Source organism: Thermobia domestica, chromosome 5 (genome assembly GCF_964235325.1).
Source record: "Thermobia domestica chromosome 5, izTheDome1.hap1.1, whole genome shotgun sequence".
Classification (NCBI taxonomy): Eukaryota; Metazoa; Arthropoda; class Insecta; order Zygentoma; family Lepismatidae; genus Thermobia; species Thermobia domestica.
The window spans coordinates 230,475,439-230,499,332 of NC_137458.1; the positions used below are offsets into that span (position 1 = coordinate 230,475,439).

General features: G+C 36.5%; 1 protein-coding gene across 1 annotated transcript in view; it reads left to right on the plus strand.

Annotated features, from left to right (window-relative positions):
* The window catches only part of LOC145684787 (trypsin-1-like), a 46,639-nt gene that overhangs the window by 8,824 nt on the left and 13,921 nt on the right, over positions 1 to 23,894 (plus strand). Inside the window, exons 2-4 of the mRNA XM_081757156.1 lie at positions 1,530 to 1,557; positions 8,293 to 8,452; positions 22,162 to 22,373. Coding sequence (XP_081613282.1) covers positions 1,530 to 1,557; positions 8,293 to 8,452; positions 22,162 to 22,373 — 400 coding nt within the window. The remainder of the gene's footprint in view (positions 1 to 1,529; positions 1,558 to 8,292; positions 8,453 to 22,161; positions 22,374 to 23,894) is intronic.

Below are 23,894 nucleotides of genomic sequence, written 5' to 3' on the forward strand. Positions count from 1 at the left end.
AATGGAGGAAAGAGGAACAGGTAGGAACAGTTAGTATTTTTTAATATATAGATCCAATGCCGTAAAAATAACTTTTACCTCTAGTCTTATTCCTCTACTGCAGTGCTAATCAACCGGGGGTGCGCGTACCCCTAGGGGTACGCGAAGATGTTCTGGGGATACGTAATCTTAAAATAACATATTTCAAACATTTATTAAATGATTACAGTTGGAGAAAATATTTTCTTTCCATTGGATGATTTTCGAGATGCCATCACATGCGTCTAATATTTCCAAGCTATCGGTTGAAATTCATTTCATACAGTCTCAATTTTTTTACGCACGCAAGAATCCATTTTTTCACCTCTAAATCATCTCACGGTTTTGGAAACTTGACAAAAAAAAATACTCCTGTCATGTAATTTGTGACATCCATAATTATATCTGTAGTCCGTATACACAAACCGTAAGTGCATCTCATTTTGAATATATATATAAGTCTCTTTAACAGGTTAGTTCTAAAGTTACTTTTAGTTTTTGAATTTTTAACATTGTCCTCAATGTGCGAATTATCAGGGAGGATGAGGGGAAAATCCTCCTCAATAGAACTAGATATCTCCCATATGTTTTGAAATTTCACATGTTAATTTTTTCGGATGTGCACTTTATCCCCCTTTAAATAGTCTTTTGATTGGCACACTGATTGTCTTTTTGTTGGGTCTCTATTTACTCGCCTTTTTAATCAACAGAACATGTGTATTAAGTTTAATAAGTTCATTTCGATTTAATTTCTTTTAAACAGCTTCAGAGGTACAAATTCGATGGCGAACTGTCTAGGGGTACGAGACAAAAAAAGGTTAAAGAACACTGCTCTACAATAACTGAAAGTGATATGTATACAGTACATCAATTGAGACTCCAGGTTTTAATAATACCTACAGAGAAAAAGCAGTAAGCTATAGCGAGTAATGGCTTTTTGATATGGATTCAGTGCTCGAGGAACGTTTTCTATCTCGATCCTATTTTCCTATTCAGGTAGCTGTAGATGTACTATTTCAAGTTTGAGTTTTGAATTTGCATAGTTTGGAAATGTAGCGCAGTTCATATTGTCAAACGAAATTTACTTGCTTATATTCGTGTCTGACGTAGATTAATTCCAGTTAATACTGGAGTAATGATTCTATTGCTTTGAAACTTATTACAAGTCCTTGATTAAAATTGAACATGCAATCTAAAATAAAGCCGTTAAACTTAAAGCATGAAATCATGTTTGTTAAACATTTTAGCACGTGTCCATAATTGAATTTTCTTAGTGAAATACTAACACATTTCTAACACAGCATCTTCATGTTATTATTTTAAGAACGATCTTCATTGAAATCGGTCCTCTACTAAATCACAAACTTATAATTAATGTTTTTGTGTAAATTTTACAATTATTCTAATAAATTCATTGCTTTCAGACAATCTAGTTTATATTGCTACGTTTCTAATACTAATCATAATGACATGTAATTTCTATTTTCTTAAATGTTTACATTTCTTTCCAGGTTAAAGCAGCTGAAACATTGCCTTGTAGTAAGTTTAATGGATATTTTCTCTTAATGAATTTCTCTTTTTAGTTTTTTTTGTTATATCTTATGTGATATACAATTGTATTGTAACATGTTTTGTTATTGAATGTAATATAAATACGAGGAAGTTCACACTCGTCAATTGCTGCTATGCACACAACGATAAAAAAAATGCTATAAGTGCATACAAATTTAACGTTAAAGTATCAATTTCCGAAAGGAATTTTGGAAACATAAATATAAAACTTTACTCGTTGAATGCAAAAAATGTCTAATTATATTTTATGTACTAATTTTTCCCGCTATTTCAATAAATCTAAAAATTCCAATTAACACACACAATTGTCAGATAACACTTAGTCTCTCATATTTATATTGCTGATTACGTGGATGTTGGATGTTGAGTTTAGCGTTCCTTTCAAGGCTATATAAGACAAGGACTACAGCTTAAACTGGAATCTGAAAAATATGAGCTCCCCAAGTGAATCGCATACATTTCCCTGCCTCGAAGATGCGCACACAAACCATATGTTTACGAGGGAGCACTTGTCCATTTGTGGTCACAAAATATTGTAGTGGCTTCCAGAAGCTAAGAAAGAAATTATATAAAATTTACAATAAGTTTTAAATAGTTGTTGTAACTGAAACATAACTAAAGTCCCATAAAAGGAGCCTAGATCCTTAGGCATTCCCTTAGGCCTGATTCATTTTCTGTGCAATTTTGCAGAAACAGGGTTCGAAATTGAACGATAATATTATTTTATGCACACCGCAATGTGATTGCGTGTATGGTGGACGTTTGAAACATAACCATTTGTTTATTAATTGTCAACACAACAGGTTATATCCCAATTACAAGTGTTGAGAATTACATAATTACATATTCATAACGGCATTTCCAAATTTCGTAGGCGAAATATCACATATATCCAATTCATTGTTATTGACACACATTCTATTATACAAATCTGTTGTTCTCCAAATGGGTATTAGTTTTTGATTTTTTACAGTAATTTTGTCTAGTGTTTTTACCTGTCTTTAATGAAGGAACATGAAAATTCAATGAAGAAACTAAGTCCGAAGAGTCCAGAATGTTTTGAGATACTTCTGAATGAATAATAATAAATCAGTAATTTAACGTCTTTGTTCTATATAGAGAAAAAAATTGTCAAAAAATTGATACATGATTTATATTTTAAATTTGGAATGATTAAGAAGAGAGAGATGGAAGTATGAGATGTAACGACAAATACACTACGGTAACTAACATTTGGTTTATATGTTTTTCTTTAATTATGCCATTGCCAACTCAAGTCACATGCCACGATAAGTCCTTGTCCGGTACCTTTCGTGAAGCAAACGCAAGGAGTATATTTCGAAAATTTAGTGGAAGTTAGGAGGGTACATCCAATAATAATTTAAAATATTATGTTGATTTCTGGTAACATGTGACTAGTGATGTAAAATTTCAGCAATTTGAAACAACTGAGAAAAAGTCATATTTTTGGAAAAGATTCTTTCTGTTATATAAATCTTATTTTTCGTCACAGCACTAATCCTAACAGCTATACTGGTGAAAAGTAAAATAGTATTCATTATTCTAACTGCATATAAATCGCGTTTGTACGTGCTACAAAGAGAAACAACATTGATTACTGAAATGTACGTGTATATTGTTGCATACGTCGCCCCTATTTTCTTGTTAATACACTGAATTAATATATTATATACGTGCTGCAGCAAGATATATACTCCAATTTCGAGAGGAAACTGAGATATCTAATTGTGAAGGCTCATTAAATATGTGGTTTCGTAATAAGTCTGAGATTTATATGTACCGTAAACTGGGTATACTTTATCCCTTTAAATACAACCTTGGTCCAAAGGAAAATAAAGATTTGATTTCTTTCTATATGATTATTAAGGTTTCTATTAGTAAGAAAAGTTGTGGACCGAAGTATTACAACATTCAGAACACATTAATATTGGCGCTAGGGGGATTTGTTTCCAGATCGTGGGAAGCAAAATGCTAGAAATTGTTAGCAAGTAAACATTTATCATACTTCAATTTTCACAACTTTCGTTCATTGCATTATAGTGGCATATCTTGAATGCACAATTAAGTAGAATAGACAAACATGTTCATTAGCGAATATTAATAAGTTAACGCCTTAAATGTTTGTTCAATTACACACAAAATATTAAGCGTTTAATTGCGTGGGGTAACATTGGCCCAATTTTTGGGGCAAAATTGGCCCATGTTTTGTGTGTTGGTAATGTCTCAATATTAAAGATGAAATGGTGTACAAATGGTGCAGTGTAATAAGGAAGATTAAACCCCGACTGACTTCTAAAAGGGGATATTATACAGTGCCTGAATTGCAAGAATTTTCTTCCTAAAACTGAGTAGTATGGTACCGATAAAGTACTTTACCGCAATGAAGAATATGGTGTTCTTATTTTGAATAAAGTATTCATCCACTTAGAGAGATTTTCTTGAACAATATTTTTGTTTTCCTGTAAACTGAACAAAGTGATTTTACCCTTATGTTTGTAATATCGGTATTTTAAGTTTACTATTCAGAAATTTGTAGCGCTCTTTTGTAGATGTTTCGTATTCAGCAAAGTAGAATACATATATTTTCATCAGACGATATTTCTCGTTCTATTGAAATTGAGTAAAAACATTGATAATTTCACCAATGTGTATATAATGCCCTGTTCTTCCTTTATGCTTATTAAATACAATAATACTTTCGTGCATTAATTAGTCATTTTGACAAATGGGCTAAAGTTACCCAAATCATGAGAAATCTTGCATGGCATCAAAAAATTGGAACTATAATAATCATTTTTGATCACACTGAGTGTTTGCTGCTTTCAAAAGAAAACTAAAGGATATCTTTTTAACAAGGAGAAATATCATTAAATTACCTCCCCAATCTTAAGAGATGTTAGGAAGGGAATTTTAAAAATTAATAAAAATGGGCCAAAGTACACCCAGTTTACGGTATCTTTGGTGTCCACGTTTCCAAAATTGGAACATTTTCTTATTGTACTTCACCACACCAGGAAAGTTCACTCTTCTTAAATGAGAAGAAGCAATTTTGTTTCAGTCAACTGATCGCCGAAACTAAAACAGTCAAGAAAATTATAGAACATATGAAATATTATAATAATTTAAAAAATAATATTTAAAATATAAAAAAAATGTAGAATCTAAAAGGAGGAAGATTATCTCATGTATGCGGTGTAAACAACGAAAAAATACTTTTGAGTAGAAAAGAAAACGAATGTATTCGCTGCTGTCCCTTCTTCAAAATTTCTAATTGGATTTCAAATTGATATTTCATTAAATGGACATTAAAGCGATCATGTTTCTACATTTCAACTTGAGGGAGAAGCATCATCGAATCGCTTGTGCCGTTATCTAGTGAGGCATGTATGAAGGAAAAGGTACCTATTTTCCTTTTATACAAATAGATGTAATTTGTGGTTTCTTTCATACCTGACAATGTGTTCGTTGCTTCAATTTTAAAATACGAATTTTAATATATTGAAAACCACTTTCAGTGATGCTAACCCACAGGAAGAATTCCATGCGGTGGGATTTTTAGACAATGATTTCCCGAAATGCAATAAAGGGAATTATCGTAAAAATTGACAGCATTTATGAGATTTTTCATATAGACCTATCTATTCCACTGATGCCAACAAAATCATTTATCGGCAAATACACAATTATTTTCATCAGTATTTTCAACTGTTTCTTTCAATTAATTAAAATACATGTTCATAAGCTGTTTGATAAACGTAGGCAATCGGAATTTTTGGATCATTCACTTATACATTGAAGAAAACTACTGATATACAGTAATTTCGTCTTTCATGTTTTTTAAGTTTAAAAAAATTGTTATTAGTATAGCATGGGAAATTCAATAGCAAAATGGAAATTTCTGCCCCTTGAGATGGGACTTTATAATGCTTCAGGTTGGCATCACTGACCTGGGGAAGTTGGCATCGCTGACCACTTTTAAAGACTGCATTAGGTGTGATGACAGGGCTTTCTAACTTTTGGAACAAGTTTAAGAAAAGTTAATGTTTATTTTCTACCAGCAACAATCTACTTATGCTATATATGAACTATGATTTTATTGAATTTAATTGAACAGTAGTAGGAAAATGGTAACATTCCTACTCCTTAGCGCTCAATGTATCCTAGAGGATACAATTAGGTTTGTTTATATAGAATACCACGCTACATAGATGTCTTTAAATGGCGCAATCCTATAAATAATTGGCATATAACTCAAGTATTAAATCGAATTACATAAAATTGCTATGATTTGTATAATTTCTTAAAAATGTTCAGTTGACTTATTTTTTCCCTAAGTTTGGTGAATTTTTTCTTGGCCTTAAGGACTTCTACTGCTAGGACTTCTAAAACGAATAAAATCATAGTCCACACTAGATGATTTCAAGTTTACCACAGAAGGTGTAAAAACACGTCTCGTGCCAAGTAGGGTAAAACACCATGTTTTTTTTTACCATTTATTCCATTGCATACAAGAGTCACTTAAGAATAATAAACTTAAAATTCTGCCTCTATGCAATCTAAAAACGCTGTACTTTAACGCTATATGTGACAAGATTCAGTGACTTTTTCCTTTAAATTGCATTTCTTTTGTTGAATCAATTGCAACTCTGGGATGAGAATACAGGCGTGTTTGTTTTATTGGCATTTACTGATAGAAAAACAAACATCGTGTCTGTAAGCGGTTTATGCAGTACTCGTTAGATGTCAGTAGCATCCCTGTTGTAGGCTAGTGCGTAAGATAGCTTCTAACAGCACTTGAATCTTCTGATACGCTTACCTTCACTGAAAGATAACTGGAAATTCTATCAAGGAATAAGAGCGTAAGAATCGCAGAAAATATGTGAATGCTGTTACATCTTTTTCTATAATGATATTCCAAACAACTTTATTCTTTTTTACCATGCAATGTGAATAAACGTGAAATTATATTCATATTCGAGACAGAAATGTCACATCTGGAATCGAGCTCTTAAGCAATCGATTTTGAGTAATAGACACCATTAATCTATTATAAAATTTCCTCAATACTGTTGAGTTGATATTATTGTATATACACCAAGTCATCTAGTCTGCCGGGTTCACTACGTCTCTCAGGATATAAGAAGCAGACCTAGGTGGTCGGAACAAAAGTCAGGACACATGTATCTAAGGTTACCCGTAACCACTGCTATCATTTGTTCATACATCGTCAAGTGTGTACTGGATCCTAATGAGAATAAGGTACTTGAGAATACAAAATCAAATGACACATTTGTAGACTGAATATAAAATCCGTGCTAAGTTCTAAAACGAAAATATTGAATAACAACCGAGATGTTACTTCAGAAATGACGGGACATATAGGCACGCTCGTTCTTCTGAAGATTATTTGAACTACTTCCAAAGTGAATACTAGATAGGCAGTTTTTCACTGAAAAGGAAAGAACTTGGGCTCGAACGGATGAATACACACAATAAGGAAAGCATGTGTAATGTGAGCACCCCGGAAGCAAACAGTGATGTCCGTTTTCCTGCAAGATCGTGTAAACGCTCGTAAGAGCAGAGCAAAGTACTGTAGGGTGTCTGTAAAACTGATCCCGGGCCATTTTTGCGGAAAAAGTTGGGTGGATGGAAAAATCGGCGATCACTTATCCCATTATTTTTAGGGACACACAATTGTGAGTAAAAAAGTTGTGCCCGAGAGTTCCCCGGAGGGTCCGAGAGAGAGTCCAACCAAAATTTTCAAATGGTACTGAGGGTTAACTAGTAGATCGTATAAAATGTTTTGTGAAAAGAAACAAGCTGCAACAAGTCCCGATTCTGTATGCGCATCCTATGAATATGGTGGTCACAGACTCTTTCATGACAATTGTGTTGACATTTTGACTGCCTACCATTTTGTACAGGGTAAGCACAGAGACTCGGGACTTGCTACATCTTGTTTCTTTTAACAATGCTTGTCCAACGATATACTACTTGACCCCCTCTTACCATTTGAAAATTTTGATTGGACCATAATTGGAATCCTCCGGGAGACACTGGGACACAACTTTTTTCATACAAAAGGTATGCTCCTAAAAGTAATGAGATACGTGTGCGACGATTGTTTTTCAATCCACCAACATTTTCCCACAAAAATGGTTTGGGGACCGACTTTATAACGCCCCGTATTAATGCATGTGCTCTACTTTTGCCCTGCTCTTGTTTACTTGATATTGCAGAGAAACGGACATCACTGTTTACTTCAGGGATGCTCATATTACACATGATTTCCTTTTTGTGCGTATTCATCCGTTCGAGCCCAAGTACTCTCCTTGTGAGTACTGTTAGGCACATAGAGCACATTTTTACATTTAACAGAACTTTTTCATTTTTGGCACGTAACATTGATTTTATATTCAGTCTACATCTGTCTTGCTTTGGAGTCTATAATAAATTCTTTTTGAGCACAGGCGCATATTTCAATATTTCAGATATATTGTGGAATGTAAGTATATTCTCTTATAGAAAGTTGTTTTGTTTTCTTAGTAAGTAAATATCACATCTTTTTTAATATCCATTCGAAACTTCATAAGAATTATTGGTTGTTTCAAACTTATTATCATTAAATACTATCTTACTACTATGCTTTCATTTCTTCCTTTTGTATGTACAAACTGAAAGCTTGCAGTTTACCGAGTAAAGACAGAATTAAAGGCGGGAAAGAAGCAAAGGTTGGAGAGTTTCCATGGCTGGTTGCTGTGCGACTGAATAAGACATTTGATTGTGGCGGAGCACTTATTAGTGACAGACATGTTCTTACAGCAGGACATTGTATGGATGGGTAAGTACAATACGAAGATACTGTTAACGGGATGATTTACCTTTTCTCGGCACAAAAATTTTTATATTGGACCTTATGGGGAGAACATGGCTACCGAATTTCCTCAGTTTCTAAGGAACTAGGTATCTCTAATGGGAAAGAAAAATTTTGCAGCATTCTACAGAAGTTTATTAACAAGTTGAAATACTTAAATTGTATATTTGTGTGCTAGTTTAGCAGAAATAAATTATTAAAAAATAAATAAATTAGTTCCTTTTTATTCAAATTATAATATGTCTAACTTTGGAACCATTTATGGTAGAAAGATCAACTTTTTTTTGTTTTATTCCTTGAGAAGAAACGACTCTAATAGTTTTAATCACAACCATATCTGATACGCCAATTAAAAAATAGTATTTTAATATAAATATTAAAGTCCACCTGTCAAAGTTTGACGAGGGTAAGTCACGCTCCACTCTAAGATTGGCCGCGGAAAGGATGGGGGTTGGTGAAACGGAGGGGGAAGGGGGTGGATGTCTGAATGAAACAGGTTCTCGACCAGTTTCTGAGATTACCTGTCAGCTGCCAAATACTGTTAGCTTTATAGAGTTTGTCTCCCTCAATGGTTCCATACTAAGATACTGGACGATGTGGTGTGAAGTATCCTCTTTTCCCCGTTACCTCTGGATGGAAGTTCATCAAGATGCATTCTAGAGTGCGCGGGAAGAACAGTATATATCAGAAAACGCTGTTATTTTGGGAATTTTCTTCCCTTCCGGACAAATATTATAGCATACAGTAGTGGCGAACGGAAGGGGGCAGAGGGGTGCCCCCACAGGATTCCGACAATGTAAAGTCCTGGTCCCCATATATAGGTGTCCGTAAAAAAAAGTCCCCTAAGTTTTTTTTAAATAATATCTTGGGAATATATTTGAAATTTGAGGTGTTTTCCTGGTAGCCGTCATTTTCCAATTTGGCCGCCGCCCTACGTAAATCTCTCTCTCTCTCTCTCTCTGTCTCTCTCTCTCTCTCTCTCTCTCTCTCTCTCTCTCTCTATATATATATATATATATATATATATATATATAAAGAGAGAGATCGTGAACCAAGGCACTTAGAAAGATAATTTTGGTGTCAAACTATAGGTTTCTGAGGCCGATGAATTTAAATATGGCATTGTTTATTGCCACTTAGAAACCTTACAACCTGGCAACACTGTTGTCTAAGGATTAACTGTATAAAGTTACAAATGCGTATATGCACGCATTACTCTAGGATGTAGCGTACTTCCTCAGGACTAAACGGAACCTACTTTTTCTGGTAGCTGTCATCACGACAAGACATATTTTACATGGTAACATGAGAGAACATTTGTCTAAATCCAATATGGCAGCCAATATGATGGCTAATTACTAGGCAACCAAGTAATGGACTTATTCAAATGCCTGTCAGTCCTAATTGGCCTAGAGCCTAGAGAATGGGAGAAAGAGGCAGGATACGGCCTCATTGAAGAAGCGTCTCCTGAGGGGGCGAGGGAAATTTAAAATACTCCATTTTTTAATGAAAAACACGGTTTTGCCTCCTTGTCCGCAGACAACACTGCACACCAAATGCTCTATAAGACGTTCTCTAAATAGCCCTGTTAGATCCAACCTGTATTGTGTGTAAACCGTGCATTTTCACGGGGGAACAGCGGAGCAAAAGCCCTGTTTTTTGTGATATTTCTGGTTTCTCGTGCTTACTTCGCTAAGACTAAGCACTGTAACAGAATCTCCAATTATCCTATAGCAGTGTTAATTTCAGGTCATTTCTTCCGGAGGCACCACGCACAAGGGGGAAAGCGACTAAAAATTGCGTGCTCCACAGAAATTTCTGCGAAGATCTGAAGCACCCAAGAGTGAATTTCGTAGCTCTTGGGAGAATCCCCCCCCCCAGAATCACCCCTGAAATCATCACTGTCCTAGGGAGTTGAAACAAGAAGCAGGATACGCAAAAGAGAACAAACTTTCAGAGCATTTAGAGTTTAGGCTCGTTGCGCTAAGCGCCTTCTTAGGACGAGGATATGGGAATTGATAAATGTACGTTTTCTTTTATTTATTTATTTATTTATTTTTTATTGAAAAACATGTTTGCCCTTTTTCGTCCCCAGACAACCATGCAGACGACACACACCAATTGTCTTATACAAAAATGTTGCCATGATAGCTCCTATAAGACCCATTTGGAACGGTGTCCATACTGTGCATTGTTATATGGGGACAAGGGAGCAAGGCCCTGTTTTCTTTGACTTTTTCGTTTTCCGCGCTTACCCCGCTAAGACTACGTACTGTCAGTTAGTCTCGATTTATCCTAAAGAGTTGAAACAAGAAGCAGGATATGCAGAAAAGAATATACTTTCAGAATGATGACGTCCTATGGGTGTGACCTACAGCTTAACGTTGGATCCGAACACTTGTGTCTTCATCGGGAATCAAACAAGGGACTCCTTGATTATAAGGGATGAGCGTAACTATTCATCCACGACACACACATACATACATACACATATACATACATACATACATACACACACACACACACACACATATATATATATATATATATATATATATATATATATATATATATATATATATATATATATATATATATATATATATATGCAGAAAACACTGGATAGATTTCCACATCACCCGAGGGGTACTATCCATGATGCGTTACCTCTTTACTTTTACAATGGAAGGTTCCTCTGTAGGCATATGAAACCATTGATTTGCAGTTTCTGTATGCAGATTAAGCTACTGAGACTATTCACTAATGACATCCATACACTTGTTTACAATATTTACATTAGAATACGATTAATATTTTGTAAACAGTACGTTATTGAAAATGTTTACTGTGATGAATTACATATGAGTAGTACAGGGGAAGAATGACGAATATCACATTTTTAGTAAGGTTTGGTTGTTAGGTTTAGAATTTTTTTCCTTTACCAAGATATATAACATGGGTGGTAACAATAAGTTGTAATCCACTCGTGGATGTACCCATGAGTGAACTACAACCTGCGTTCTCCATCCATTTTATATATTTTGGTGCAGAAAAAACATTTTCTGAACATAACCAAACCTGACTGAAAATGTGGCTTTCATCGTTCTTCCCATGTACTACTTATATTTGAGTGATATATGAATTTGTATACTTACACAAAGTGACAGTTTCTCACAAATAAACTTGTGCTTAAGAATGCGTTACACTGCTCAGTACATACTTACAATATGCTTTATATTTGTGACCACTAAATAGTTTTATTGTTACTGACACCGAGGTTCACATCACTACTTCCTTTGTACTTTTTTTGTGGATTGTCATCTGCCTTCGTGAATGGCCTCTTTGGTTCCCTGATTGGCAACCCACGAAAGACACGAGAATCAGCGAGCTCTGGTAGTATACATTTCATATACGTAAAACCATCGCAGTTTTGGCACAAGGTCATTGAGGAAGTCTTCATTACGTTCTATTGTTATAATGGCATAATTTTCATTCTGATTACTAGGTATCTCACTTGCTACAGGGATGAACACGAAAAGATCACACTTCTTCATTCCAGCACAAAGCATTTGCTGTTGAATTTGGTAGTAGTACGTGTGATTTTTTGGGAGAAAAAAATTTTCATTCTTGCGTAGCCAGAAGGATTTTATTTTTCGCAAGCTTCAGCGATACTTTCGCAAAATCGTGCACTGTAAGGGCACTTTATTTCCAAGAGATATGGTTCTCCTTCATCTTGATAAACGACACCATCAGGACTTGCCCCTAGGAAGGGGTTTTGTTTATCTATGAATAGACCACAAGGAATAACTGAGATTCCTAGAACCTGTTCATATTTTCTTCGTGCTATAGCCTCGTGTGCTTTCCCCCAATTTGTCGCAACAGTGTTATATTCCTTAGGATACACCAGGTCCTTCACTATCTTTGCACAACTAGTGTTTTGTTTTCTGCAGGCAATCCTTCTTGCATTTGAGGAAGTAATCCGGATTTTTCTTTCCTCAAACCAAGTCTCAGTTAGGCTTTGATCACGTGTTTGTTCCTCAATTATCTTGATCCTTTCACTACTGACTGCCACCTTCCGTTCATAATAGTCCTTACAGGGCCGGATCTGACACGCCGAGTTCTTTTATACAGCCCGCGAAATTGTCCGTTATTAAATTATCCGATAATTATTTCTTCTGAAAATGTCATATATTACCTTTTACAGCCCGTGACGACAGTAAGATTTCTGTGATTCGGCCAATCCCTGTTCCTACTTGCAAATGCCTGATTTATAGCATTTACGCTATTAGTAAGCGCTACTGAGGTCAATAAGAGTTGAATTATATTTTTGCGAGGGGCGCATTGTTATAGCATGTTTTCTAACGCACAAAGGGATGTTCTGAATGGGGGCAGGTATGTGTATGTTTAGCCAATGAAGCCATTTGTATCTTCGTGGCTTTGCACTCTAACTCCAAATAATAATAATAATAATAATAATAATAATAATAATAATAATAATAATAATAATAATAATAATAATAAAACTTTTGCCTCCTGAAAATAACCAGATGGTAAAGTTATGGTAGATACATTTTTGGAATTCGAAGGCATTTTAGAATGCTTGCCTATCATCTGGCTATCAGAAATAATTGATCACCATTTTCTCTACATATCTATAATTTTCTTACAGGGTAGAAACACCTCCTCGGAAGAGAGAGAGAGAGAAAAAAGAGAGAGAAAGTGGCCGAACTTGGGCTATTGAGCTTGAGGACAGGATGTTTACATTCGCATTGACACCTGCTGTGAAAACGGTCCCTTCATATTTCTCGGGACGAAAACAGAAGAAATAGGTGGGCGCGGATGCCTTACTCTCGTCAAACTTCTTGACAGGTGGACTTTAATACTTATATTAAAATACTATTTTTTAATTGGCGTATCAGATATGGTTGTGATTAAAACTATTAGAGTCGTTTCTTCTCAAGGAATAAAACAAAAAAGTTGATCTTTCTACCATAATTGGTTCCAAAGTTAGACATATTATAATTTGTATAAAAAGAAACTAATTTATTTATTTTTTAATAATTTATTTCTGCTAAACTAGCACACAAATATACAATTTAAGTATTTCAACTTGTTAATAAACTTCTGTAGAATGCAGCAAAATTTTTCTTTCCCATTAGAGATACCTAGTTCCTTAGAAACTGAGGAAATTCGGTAGCCATGTTCTCCCCATAAGGTCCAATATAAAAATTTTTGTGCCGAGAAAAGGTAGATCATCCCGTTAATAATATTTTCACATTTGAAAGGCAAATATTTGAGAAAGTATTACAAAACTAGAAAATAATGATTAGAGAATCTAAGACCGAAATTAAAATAGCGAGAATCCAATATCTCCATTGATAGGTATTAGTATTAATGTGTGTTTGAGTAGTATTTGTAATATATTTAAGCATTTTTAAAAGAAAGTTATTAAATATTATAAATAAATATATTACGATGTGTCTCCGATTAATTTAAGGTAATTTACGGTAAACTGTAATTGTAAGCAAAAGATTAGTGCAAAGTACACGAGGAGATGTAATTAAAAACTTTTAAAGGAAAAACATTCAAAATAATGGATTACAAGTAGCAGTAGGGATGTTGGTAGATCTAGGAAAGCAATTTAAATTTAAGGAAAGATTAGCCGTCCATGGCTGAAGTGCTCTTTCCGGTTGGTCCTGGAGTATGGCGTCGACGTCTTGTAGAACGAGTCGCAATGCTACTCTCACGAAATGGTTTCAATTAAAAGGCTACCTTAAAGCGGTTCGACTTCCACGAGCGGGTTTCCATCAAAATTCCTCGAACACACCTTATCACAAGCAGAGCGTACGATATCCGGACTTAAGTTGCACAATATGTGTTATATACCCTTAAAGACCATCAAGTAGTTAGTTAATTACAAAGTTATTAGCTGTAGTCCGCTAATAGGGAAAAGTGATCGGACGTCAAGCTAACATGGGGGTCTACGGCAAACACAGGAAAAACACTTTTTCCCGTCACCCTATGTATTTGGAAAGGTAAAATAGCGATTAAGATGACATTTTAAAGCCACACAGTTGAATGTAGAAAGGATCGAAAGTTTCAAACAAATGCAGTTTGTACAATGTACCAATCTTACAATTGACATCGAATAACACTGATGACACAATTCAGTAATAAGGAAGTCGAAGCAGTACTGAGTGGGTGTCTGAAATGCTTCCAGTTCGATATCCAGTTATCCCGCTTTGTGGATAGCAAATCGAAAGATATTGCGAAACAGGGGAGCACAGGACTAGTACAGCACAGTAAAGGATTGGACAATCAATAACTTGTCACGGTGCCAGATGTTCTTTTGCTGGGAAAGTACGATTGTGTTAGTGACGAACTTGACAAAGTTCTTGTAAGGACGGAAAAAGTACACGTGCAGGGGCTGTACTAGTCCTGTGTATCCAGACGGGATCAGTTCCTTCGTGAATGTGACTTTCGCAGAAACAAATTTGTCGGAGAGCTTGTTGTCTTTGTTTAGGAACCACTAGTCCAGCAAGAGACAGATGTTCTCCCTGTTATTTGGAAAGCTGTCCCACAACACATTGACACAAAACTCCACAAACTGCGCTTTCGACATATTTGCTATGGTTTGGGTACAAAACCTCGCGGCCAGAACCTCGCGGCGACAACCTCGCGGCGACAACCTCGCGGACCAAAACCTCGCGGACCAAAACCTCGCCTCCCAAAACCTCGCGGCCCAAAATCTCGCCGGGCCGAAACCTCGCCTGGTCAAAACCTCGCCGCCCAAAACCTCGCGGGCCGAAACCTCACCTGGCCAAAACCTCGCCGTCCAAAACGTCGCGGGCTAAAATATCGCGGGGCCAAAACCCCTAGGCCAAACTCTCGCCGGGCCAAAACCTCGTCTTCCAAAACCTCGCGCCCCAAAATATCGCCCTACCCACTATATATTACTATATGTATATATTTAGTAATAACACATAATTACATTAAAATAATGACAAGAAAAATTCTAATGCATGCTTTGGAAATCTATATACGAAATTAAATGACTATGTTACATTATACCTCTTGAGCCATCCTACCGATCTCAATCAAATTTTTAACATAGATGAGGTTCTAGCCTAAGATGTCTTTTATAATTTCACTTTGTCGGCACAACAAAAGGGAGGGGGAGGGGGATATATATACAGAACCGTAGCTAGAGATTTCGGCGCCCGGGGCGAAGTAGAATTCGGCGCCCCTACTCTCACCACACCAAGCTCTTCCTTTTTTCTTTTTACTTATAAGAAAAGCAGCAGATATTGTTATACTACACTGAATTTTGGCGGCGAGGTTTTGGCCCGGCGAGATTTTGTCCCGCGAGGTTTTGGGCGCCGGGGTTTTGGCCACGCGAGGTTTCGGCCGGCGAGGTTTTGACCACGCGAGGTTTTGGCCCGGCGAGATTTTGTCCCGCGAGGTTTTGGGCGGCGAGGTTTTGACCACGCGAGGTTTTGGGCGGCGAGGTTTTGGCCGGCGAGATTTTGGGCGGCGATGGTTCGGCCGCGAGATTTTGTCCGTATCCCATTTGCTATACACTCCGTCTAATGCCACTTAATTGCTACCTGTGGCGCTCTCTTCTGGTGTTTTCCATAGACTATTATGTTACCTTTGAAGTCCTATCACTATTACTCTATTGAATTACAGCTAATACTTGGTAATTAACTATCTAAGTGATGGTCGTTAAGAATATATAACTTTTATTGCGTAAGTCAAGTCCTGATATCGTGCCGTCTGCTTGTCAGTTGATTTTGATATTAGTGTCCCTCTGACGTCCATACGTGTAGACGCAAAAATTACTATGTTACACAAAGGTGTTCAATGGCTCAAAATCGAAGCAGACAAAATCTTTGCCACAACCTGTCGCTGATCCGACACAAACAAGGCAAGCTCATGAACCAAGCTGCTTGCGTTGGTAGATATCACATTCCATGAAGAGCTACTCATAGGTGTGAAAGTTGGTGTTTACGATGAACAATACTTCGTGACCGATATGACGAGTGAAGGTGAATGATCGAAGAGGATTTGTTTAGATGTTGATGCGTGACTGTGAGTGGCCAGTGAGATACAAATTTATTGAGAAAGTGCCTGATCTAATCATAATTAAACTTTGAAGCAGCGCATGGAAGACTTTGTAAAGCTTGACGATGCATAGCAGAAAATAAAAGGCGGGAGCAAAAATTCAGCAAATTGCTACCACAGTTTGTTACACAACTTCATTACAATTACAAGGATTTCGTTGTTGGTAGTAAATATTGAATGGAGAACTTACTTATTTCCTCGATAGTACAAAGTTGATGGCTGCAGATGACGTCAAGGACGAATGGAAGTTGCTGCTGTCCATACAGACATTGAACTACAAGATTGAAGATGTACGGTTGTGCTGGCTCACGGTGCTAGCCAAATGCTTCCCAAACGATGATTAATGATTGACGGGTCATTTAACCTTATCTTATTATACTTGTATCAAGATAATCCACGTCTGATTTTCAAAACAAAGTTGAATAATTTTCATTCATTGCAGAGGAGCAAACACGTAAGTCTCGAAGTGCTTGAAAGTCTAATTTATTAATCTGAAGCACAAGGAAGGAAAATAGTTAAACATTTCTCTTATTTGCATTTACGGAATAACATGAACGTTAAATTAGCTGATATCGTTCGTATTTAAAGTTGCAAGTCATATTTATATTTAATGTTAATTCTAACTCACATGACATAATGCATTTGGGGTTTTCAGTTTTCAGAAAACCGGTTTCATCAAAAAAATCGAAAACCGCAAATGTCACAAAATTTCGACAGCACTAATATCAAGTAACGACGAGAAAACAACAAAGAATCTTTCCCCACTTCGGCTCACAGTTGCCAGATGGAGGAAAATTTCCCTCGGCGTAGGGGAAAAATGCTCAAAATTTGCAGAGGGAAAGAAGGTATTTTTTTTCTTAAAATGTCTTAAAGTGTAGGGAAATTCTTGTTGAGTATACTTTTACAATTGGCGGATTAAAAAAATAAGTTGCAATTTCTCACAAACAGGCATGGCTATCGTTATTGGGAAGTAAGATACAGAATAAAACATGATCGGTGTTTCCTTCACGTATGAACTATTGCAGGTGTCTGGGACTTGCGATAAGAAACCAGTCAACACATGCAAAACCACAGCATTCACATTTATCGGAGTACGACACGCTCGGGAGAGTAATGCTCCCGGAAGTACGCTTTTTCGCGCACTAATCTAGCCAGCTGTTTTACGCGCTATCCCAGCCAATTGTTTTAAGTTGGTCACAAAATTGATATCACGGAGTACAAGGGAAACAAAACGAGCCCTATATCATGGAGTACAAGGAGAACAAAACGAGCCGTGCGGGGCGTCTAACCCGTTCCTACTACTACTACTACTTATCTGCACAAAAGTAAGTAAATCACTTTTTTTAGTATTATTTTCATATTATTTTAATTTAAAAAGTGTTATAAAAATGTAAAAAAAACTTTCCTTGGGCCGGGTTTGAACTCACGAAATAAAGAGATTTTCGTTACTAGCATATAACGCTAGGCCACTCGGCCAGGAAGACGACAACAATAATCGTATGATTTCTGCTATTTGAATGCAATGTGGCAAGAAATGGATAACGACAACCAATCAGAACTATGTTTTTCGTTCCTACTTCCGGGAGCATTATTCTCCTGAGCTAGTCCTATCGGAGTGGCAACAAATCAGCAATAAAACTGTGTATTGCGATCTAGGTTTTCTTTCTTTCTTCTCTTTATTTTTTTAAGAAAGGGAGGTGGTGCTTTCTTGTTAACAAAAGAAAGTAGCAGTACTATTTTTAAAAACAAGGAGAACGAGTAATAATAATATAAAATATCTCAGTTTAAGTGGATGAGATTTCAAATAGAATTTCATGAGTTGCAAGTGTAGTGATCTTAAATAGGAATATAACTTATTTTCTATTTAGCTTAGTGTTGCCATATTACCCGATTTAAGCGGGTATTACCCGATTTTTAGGTTCTACATAAACATACCTTGATCACAAAAAACCACATGCTTTTTGGGATTGGGGAAAAATCTAAGACGACTTAGTCGATAAAGTATTGGTATACTCAACATAAACCGCTACACCTCTGACAATCTCAATCGTAATTGAGTTAAATTTGGACTCGCGCTCAGGCTCAGGCTGTGGGTTATCTGAGCAGTGCGCGTGTGTAGAGCCATTTGCTAATAACAGATCTGCTCTATTGCATAATGGTTTTCTTTGTGTAATTCAAGTGTTTTTAATGTAATGTATTGAAGGTTCTATACGAATGAATATTCGTTTGTATATGTTGTGACAAACAAACTTGAATTATTCTTGCCATCATAAGCTACAAGAATGCCGAATGACAATTTCAAGTGGAACTTTAAAGATTCTTATAGAAGCGAAATTACGTTTGTTAGCCAGGGCAGAACTCAGTTTGAAGCAAAATGTACACTCTGGGAAACCCAGTTTCATTTGAAAAGTAGGCTGCAGGGAAGCAAACTGGACCCCACCTGATTTTTTATACATTTTGTAAATTAGACCACGAGGAACACGAATATGAAGGAATTTTGACATTCCGAATTTCGAAACTCGAGATATTCGAACATAATGTGACCAAGGAAGCAAACTGGACCCCATCTGATTTTTATATATTTTGTAAACTAGATCATGAGGAACACGAATCTCAAGGAGTTTTGACATTCCGACTTCCGGAACTTAAAGTTTAATGCAGAGGTTATGTATCTACATGAAAAATCATATTCTTCTCTGTACAAAACATATTATGTCCTGTGAAATATATAAAGGTAATCAAGAAGGTTGTGTCGTTTTTTGTGAAGGTCTGTGTACAATTGGCCCTCACACCGTGAGTTGAATGCAAATGGAGATAAGGCGAAAGTCAGTTGTTGGTGCGGGTATATCCAACATTCTATCTGGTTGTGGCAGTTCAGTTACAACGTAAAGTTGCGTAAGGAAAGAATGAATATGGAACCTCAACAAAGCGTCATAAGGGCTGGATGCTGTACGAGTTCAAACTTGGGTCAAACGCCACTGCAGCGGAAAGGAAGATATCTCAATCATTTCGTGAGGGTGTAGTGATTACGCAGACAGTGCAAGGGTGGTTTAACACGTTTAAAGACGCTGACAAAACACTCACGAAAGACGCACCACGTGCCGAAAGATCAACAGATGTACAAAATGAAGATCTCCAAGTAGGAATCGAGGCGAACAGTGGATAGACATGTGAGGAACTGGGGCTAATATTTAATGTGAATGGAGAAACCCTTCGGCAGCACCTTCATCAACTTGGGAAGCACTGCAAGACGGGTCTATGGGTCCCACATGATTTGACTCCGGGTCAAAAGGCTACAGGAGCAGACACCTATGTTTCTTTGCTGTCTTGTCTGAGGAAGGAGCCATTTCTGGACAGGATGTTGACATGTGATGAGAAGTGGGTTCTTTACGAAGCGCCACGTCGTCATCATCATTGATTAAAATCCCATGAACCGGTTCCAAAACAGCTGAAACAAGTAGTGCAGCAGAAAGTCATCCTATATGTTTGGTGGACTGCTCGCGACATCGTGCATCGGGAATTGCTACTGGCTGGTCAGAGCAGAACCTCAACGCAACTGTCTACTGTGAGCAGTTGAGTCGTGTTCAAGAAAAACTCAAAACCATGGAGGCAGCAGTTCTCAACCGCTAAGGGGTTCTCCTGTTACGGGACAACGCAAGCCGCACATGGCTAGAATGACCCGGGACACCATCCTATGCCTTGGATGGGAAACACTATTGCATCCGCCATACTCCTCGGACATTGCACCGTCCGATTATCACCTGTTCCGTTCCTTGGACACTCACCTTAGAGGACTCCAATTCAACTCCGTAGCAGAGGTGCAAAATGCACTTGATACCTTTTTCGCTTCACGGCCCACCAAGTTCTACCGCGAAGAAATCCATGCCTATCCCGAACGTCGGCAGAAGGTCGTTAATACTGATGGGTACTATTTTTGATCTTTCAGGCACGTCTTCGGTAACATATCGATGCTCTAAGGTGATAGGTCAAAAAGCGACAGAACTTTCTTCGTTACTTTTATACATACTATATAAAACTACTGTATAAGTTCTAGTATCTCGAGTTCGGTAAGTCGGAAGGTCAAAATTCTTTCAGAGTGTTGCTCATTTTGGTCTAGTTTACAAAATATATAAAAATCAAATTGGGTCCTTTTTGCTTCCATGATCACTTTATGTTCGAATATCTCGAGTTCCGAAATTCGGAATGTCAAAATTCCTTCAGATTCGTGTTCCTCGTGGTCTACGTTACAAAATATATAAAAATCAGATGGGGTCCAGCTTGCTTCCATCGTCACTTTATGTTCGAATATCTCGCGTTCCGACATTCGAAATGTCAAAATTCCTTCAGATTCGTGTTCCTCGTGGGCTAATTTACAAAATATATAAAATTCAGGTGGGGTTCAGTTTGCTTCCTTGCAGCTGAAAAGTACATTGGAAGTGTCATCAAAGAAAAAAAACTATGAAAAAAAGTGCGAAGGATCCCAGGTCAGTTAATGTAACAGACAAGTTTAAATCAGTACTTATGGTTTAGAACACCCTACTTTTCTGATTTTAAAATATGGCAACCCTAATTTAGCTGTGACTTGTACAACCATCGAACTATCCCTTTCGCACAGTGCTGCACATATTACCATAATAGTCTTGGAGCAAATAACAAAAAGTTAAAACACACATACAAATCAATACAATTGTCTCGATTGATAGATGCTTTCACATTTGTTAAAAGGTGTAATTAAAAACAGCAAACATTGTTTCTGCTTTCAAAAGGACAAACATGGTTTCGCTTATAAAACCGGAAACACGATTTCGGGCGGCTTTCTCGTTCAAAAACTGCCTTTGCGGTTTCGGTTTTGAAAACCACTTTTGCGGTTTCGGTTTTGGAAACCTTTTTTGCGGTTTCGGTTTTGAAAACCACTTTTGCGGTTTAGGTTTTGAAAACCGCATGTGCGGTTTGTTTTTGATAACCGCTTTTGCGGTTTTGGTTTCCAAACCCGCATTTGCGGTTTCGGTTTCTGAAAAACCGAAAACCTCAAATGTCACAAAAATTCGGCAGCACTACGTAGGATTCAAACTATAGAGACAAGTTCCAATGGAAATCGAACCAGAGTCTTCAGCGACAAAAACACGTACGCTAATCACCACATGTCACCTTATCCACGAGGAACTCCGCGGAACATCGAGAGAAGTAATGATATGACATAATTAGCCTAAATATTGAAAATTCATGAAACGAATTCATGTTTGTCTTGTTAAAAGATGTTGCTTCAAATGAAGATAAGGTACCATGTGTTTAAAAGTATGATTTTTAGATGAGTTTAGCCGTTGAAAATGTATATTCATTATTTGGAGTTGAATGTTTGTGCCTATATTTTAAATTTTAAATGTCTATTTTGAATATTTTACTGGTTGACATTTAGTCTGTAATAATGTTGATATATGTTATTTGAGGACGGATAATTTGTTATTTCTTTACTGTGTATCCCTGTTTCAATCAGATTAATGTTGTTTTGACGTTTTCGCTACAACTGTTACTTAATTCTTTGTCGTTCCCAGTCGTTTACCAGAACATTTAGATGTTGTCATCGGAGCTCACGATGAATACAATTTTGGTCCGAGAACAGTTACAAGGAAAGTAACAAAGGTCATTCTTCACGAAGATTTTAAAAGAGGTGACACACATGACGACCAAGATATCGGTCTTCTTCTCCTTGACGAACCTGTGGACTTTTCCAAAGAAATTGTGCCTGTATGTCTACCTCCTAAAGGTAAGTTATTACTATTATGTTGTAAGTGAAAATAAACAACTATCGGATCATTGAAAATTTAAAACAAAGATTATAATGTGTTTGTTCAAAAATATTGCATTATAAACTTATTTTTAAATCTTGTACATACAGTGATCTTGTACGCGTCAAGGTTTGAATGATACACAAAACAGAATGACGCGACAGAACATAAAACAGTAACGTACCATGCAGAAATAACTTCAGATTACAATTATAAAAACCTCCTGCAATAATATTAACACTACCCAGTTTAGTCGTAAACGTAAGACCCTCTACGTAAATAGTTCTAATCGTCAATGCCTTACTATAAAGTCTATCGTTAGTACCAATCAATAAAATGATGGCATATACACATAGTCAAATATTACCAAAACCTATTAGATAAGAGAACAAAAATGATTTCACGTGTAGATGGAAAACATTTGTCTTATTGTTAGTCTTACTAGGAGTTAAAAATTGAATTACGAATATGAAAGTACGGGAAAGTAATAAGATAGGTATCATTGTTATTCTTTGCCCGAACAGTGGTGCACTTGTATGAGTACAAAAATACCAACATCAGGAGGTTGGGTGAGAAAAGATATAGGAGGTTATGAGTCATACATGAGCGCGAATTAAGTATCTACTGATGTTTGTCATTGAATCAGTTTCCTGTTTCTCGTGCTGTACATGTTGTTTCCAACAACGGGAATGGTATGTAAAGTGACTTAATTATAATTGATAATCAGAAATTACATGCCAAAAATGTAGAGCATGTTTAGCTGAAAAAATCGATGAGTAAGACTACAAACAAAAAGTAATAGATTTCCAAAACCTTTCAGGCGAAATGGTCCGAAACATAAGTTTTTGAAACGATGTAGTGGAAACGCTTCTTGCAGGTCTTATAATGTTAAAAAACTTTGCGGGAAAAGTGATTTAGAAATTTATATGTATTAATACATACGAACACTGGAAGAACGGTGAAGTATAATTAGTGTCAATAGAAGTGTTGACAGTATTTGGCTAAGGAGGGTAGAGGCGGGATGGATTCTAATAATTCGACTGCAAAAATCAAAGTGACTGCGTTTCTCATGGGGAAAAAATATTGCATTTCCGGGAGCAGATAATCTACTTTCGTAATAAAAATGCAACTAATGATTCCGAAATAGTAGTAGATATGCCAATAGGTCATACAAAGCGCAAACATTTAATAAAACTTGCACCTTAAGTTAAAAATAAAATACATAGTAGAATTAAATATATCAGTTCTAAATGATGAAAAAATATGTCAGCAAGAATTTTGTAGATCACTTAGAGCTATACTGAAAAGAAGAAAACGACTGTGCATTACAACGTTTCTTATGTAAGTTTTGTCGATAGTATAGCACAGGAATTTACAAAATTAAATGCAAGATTTTGCTTCAAAAAAGCTACTTGCAAACATTCAGATTTTCATAGAAATGTACACAGTAACTGACCAGTTTGTGTATGACCGTTATTTCCTATGTAATTGTCACTAAC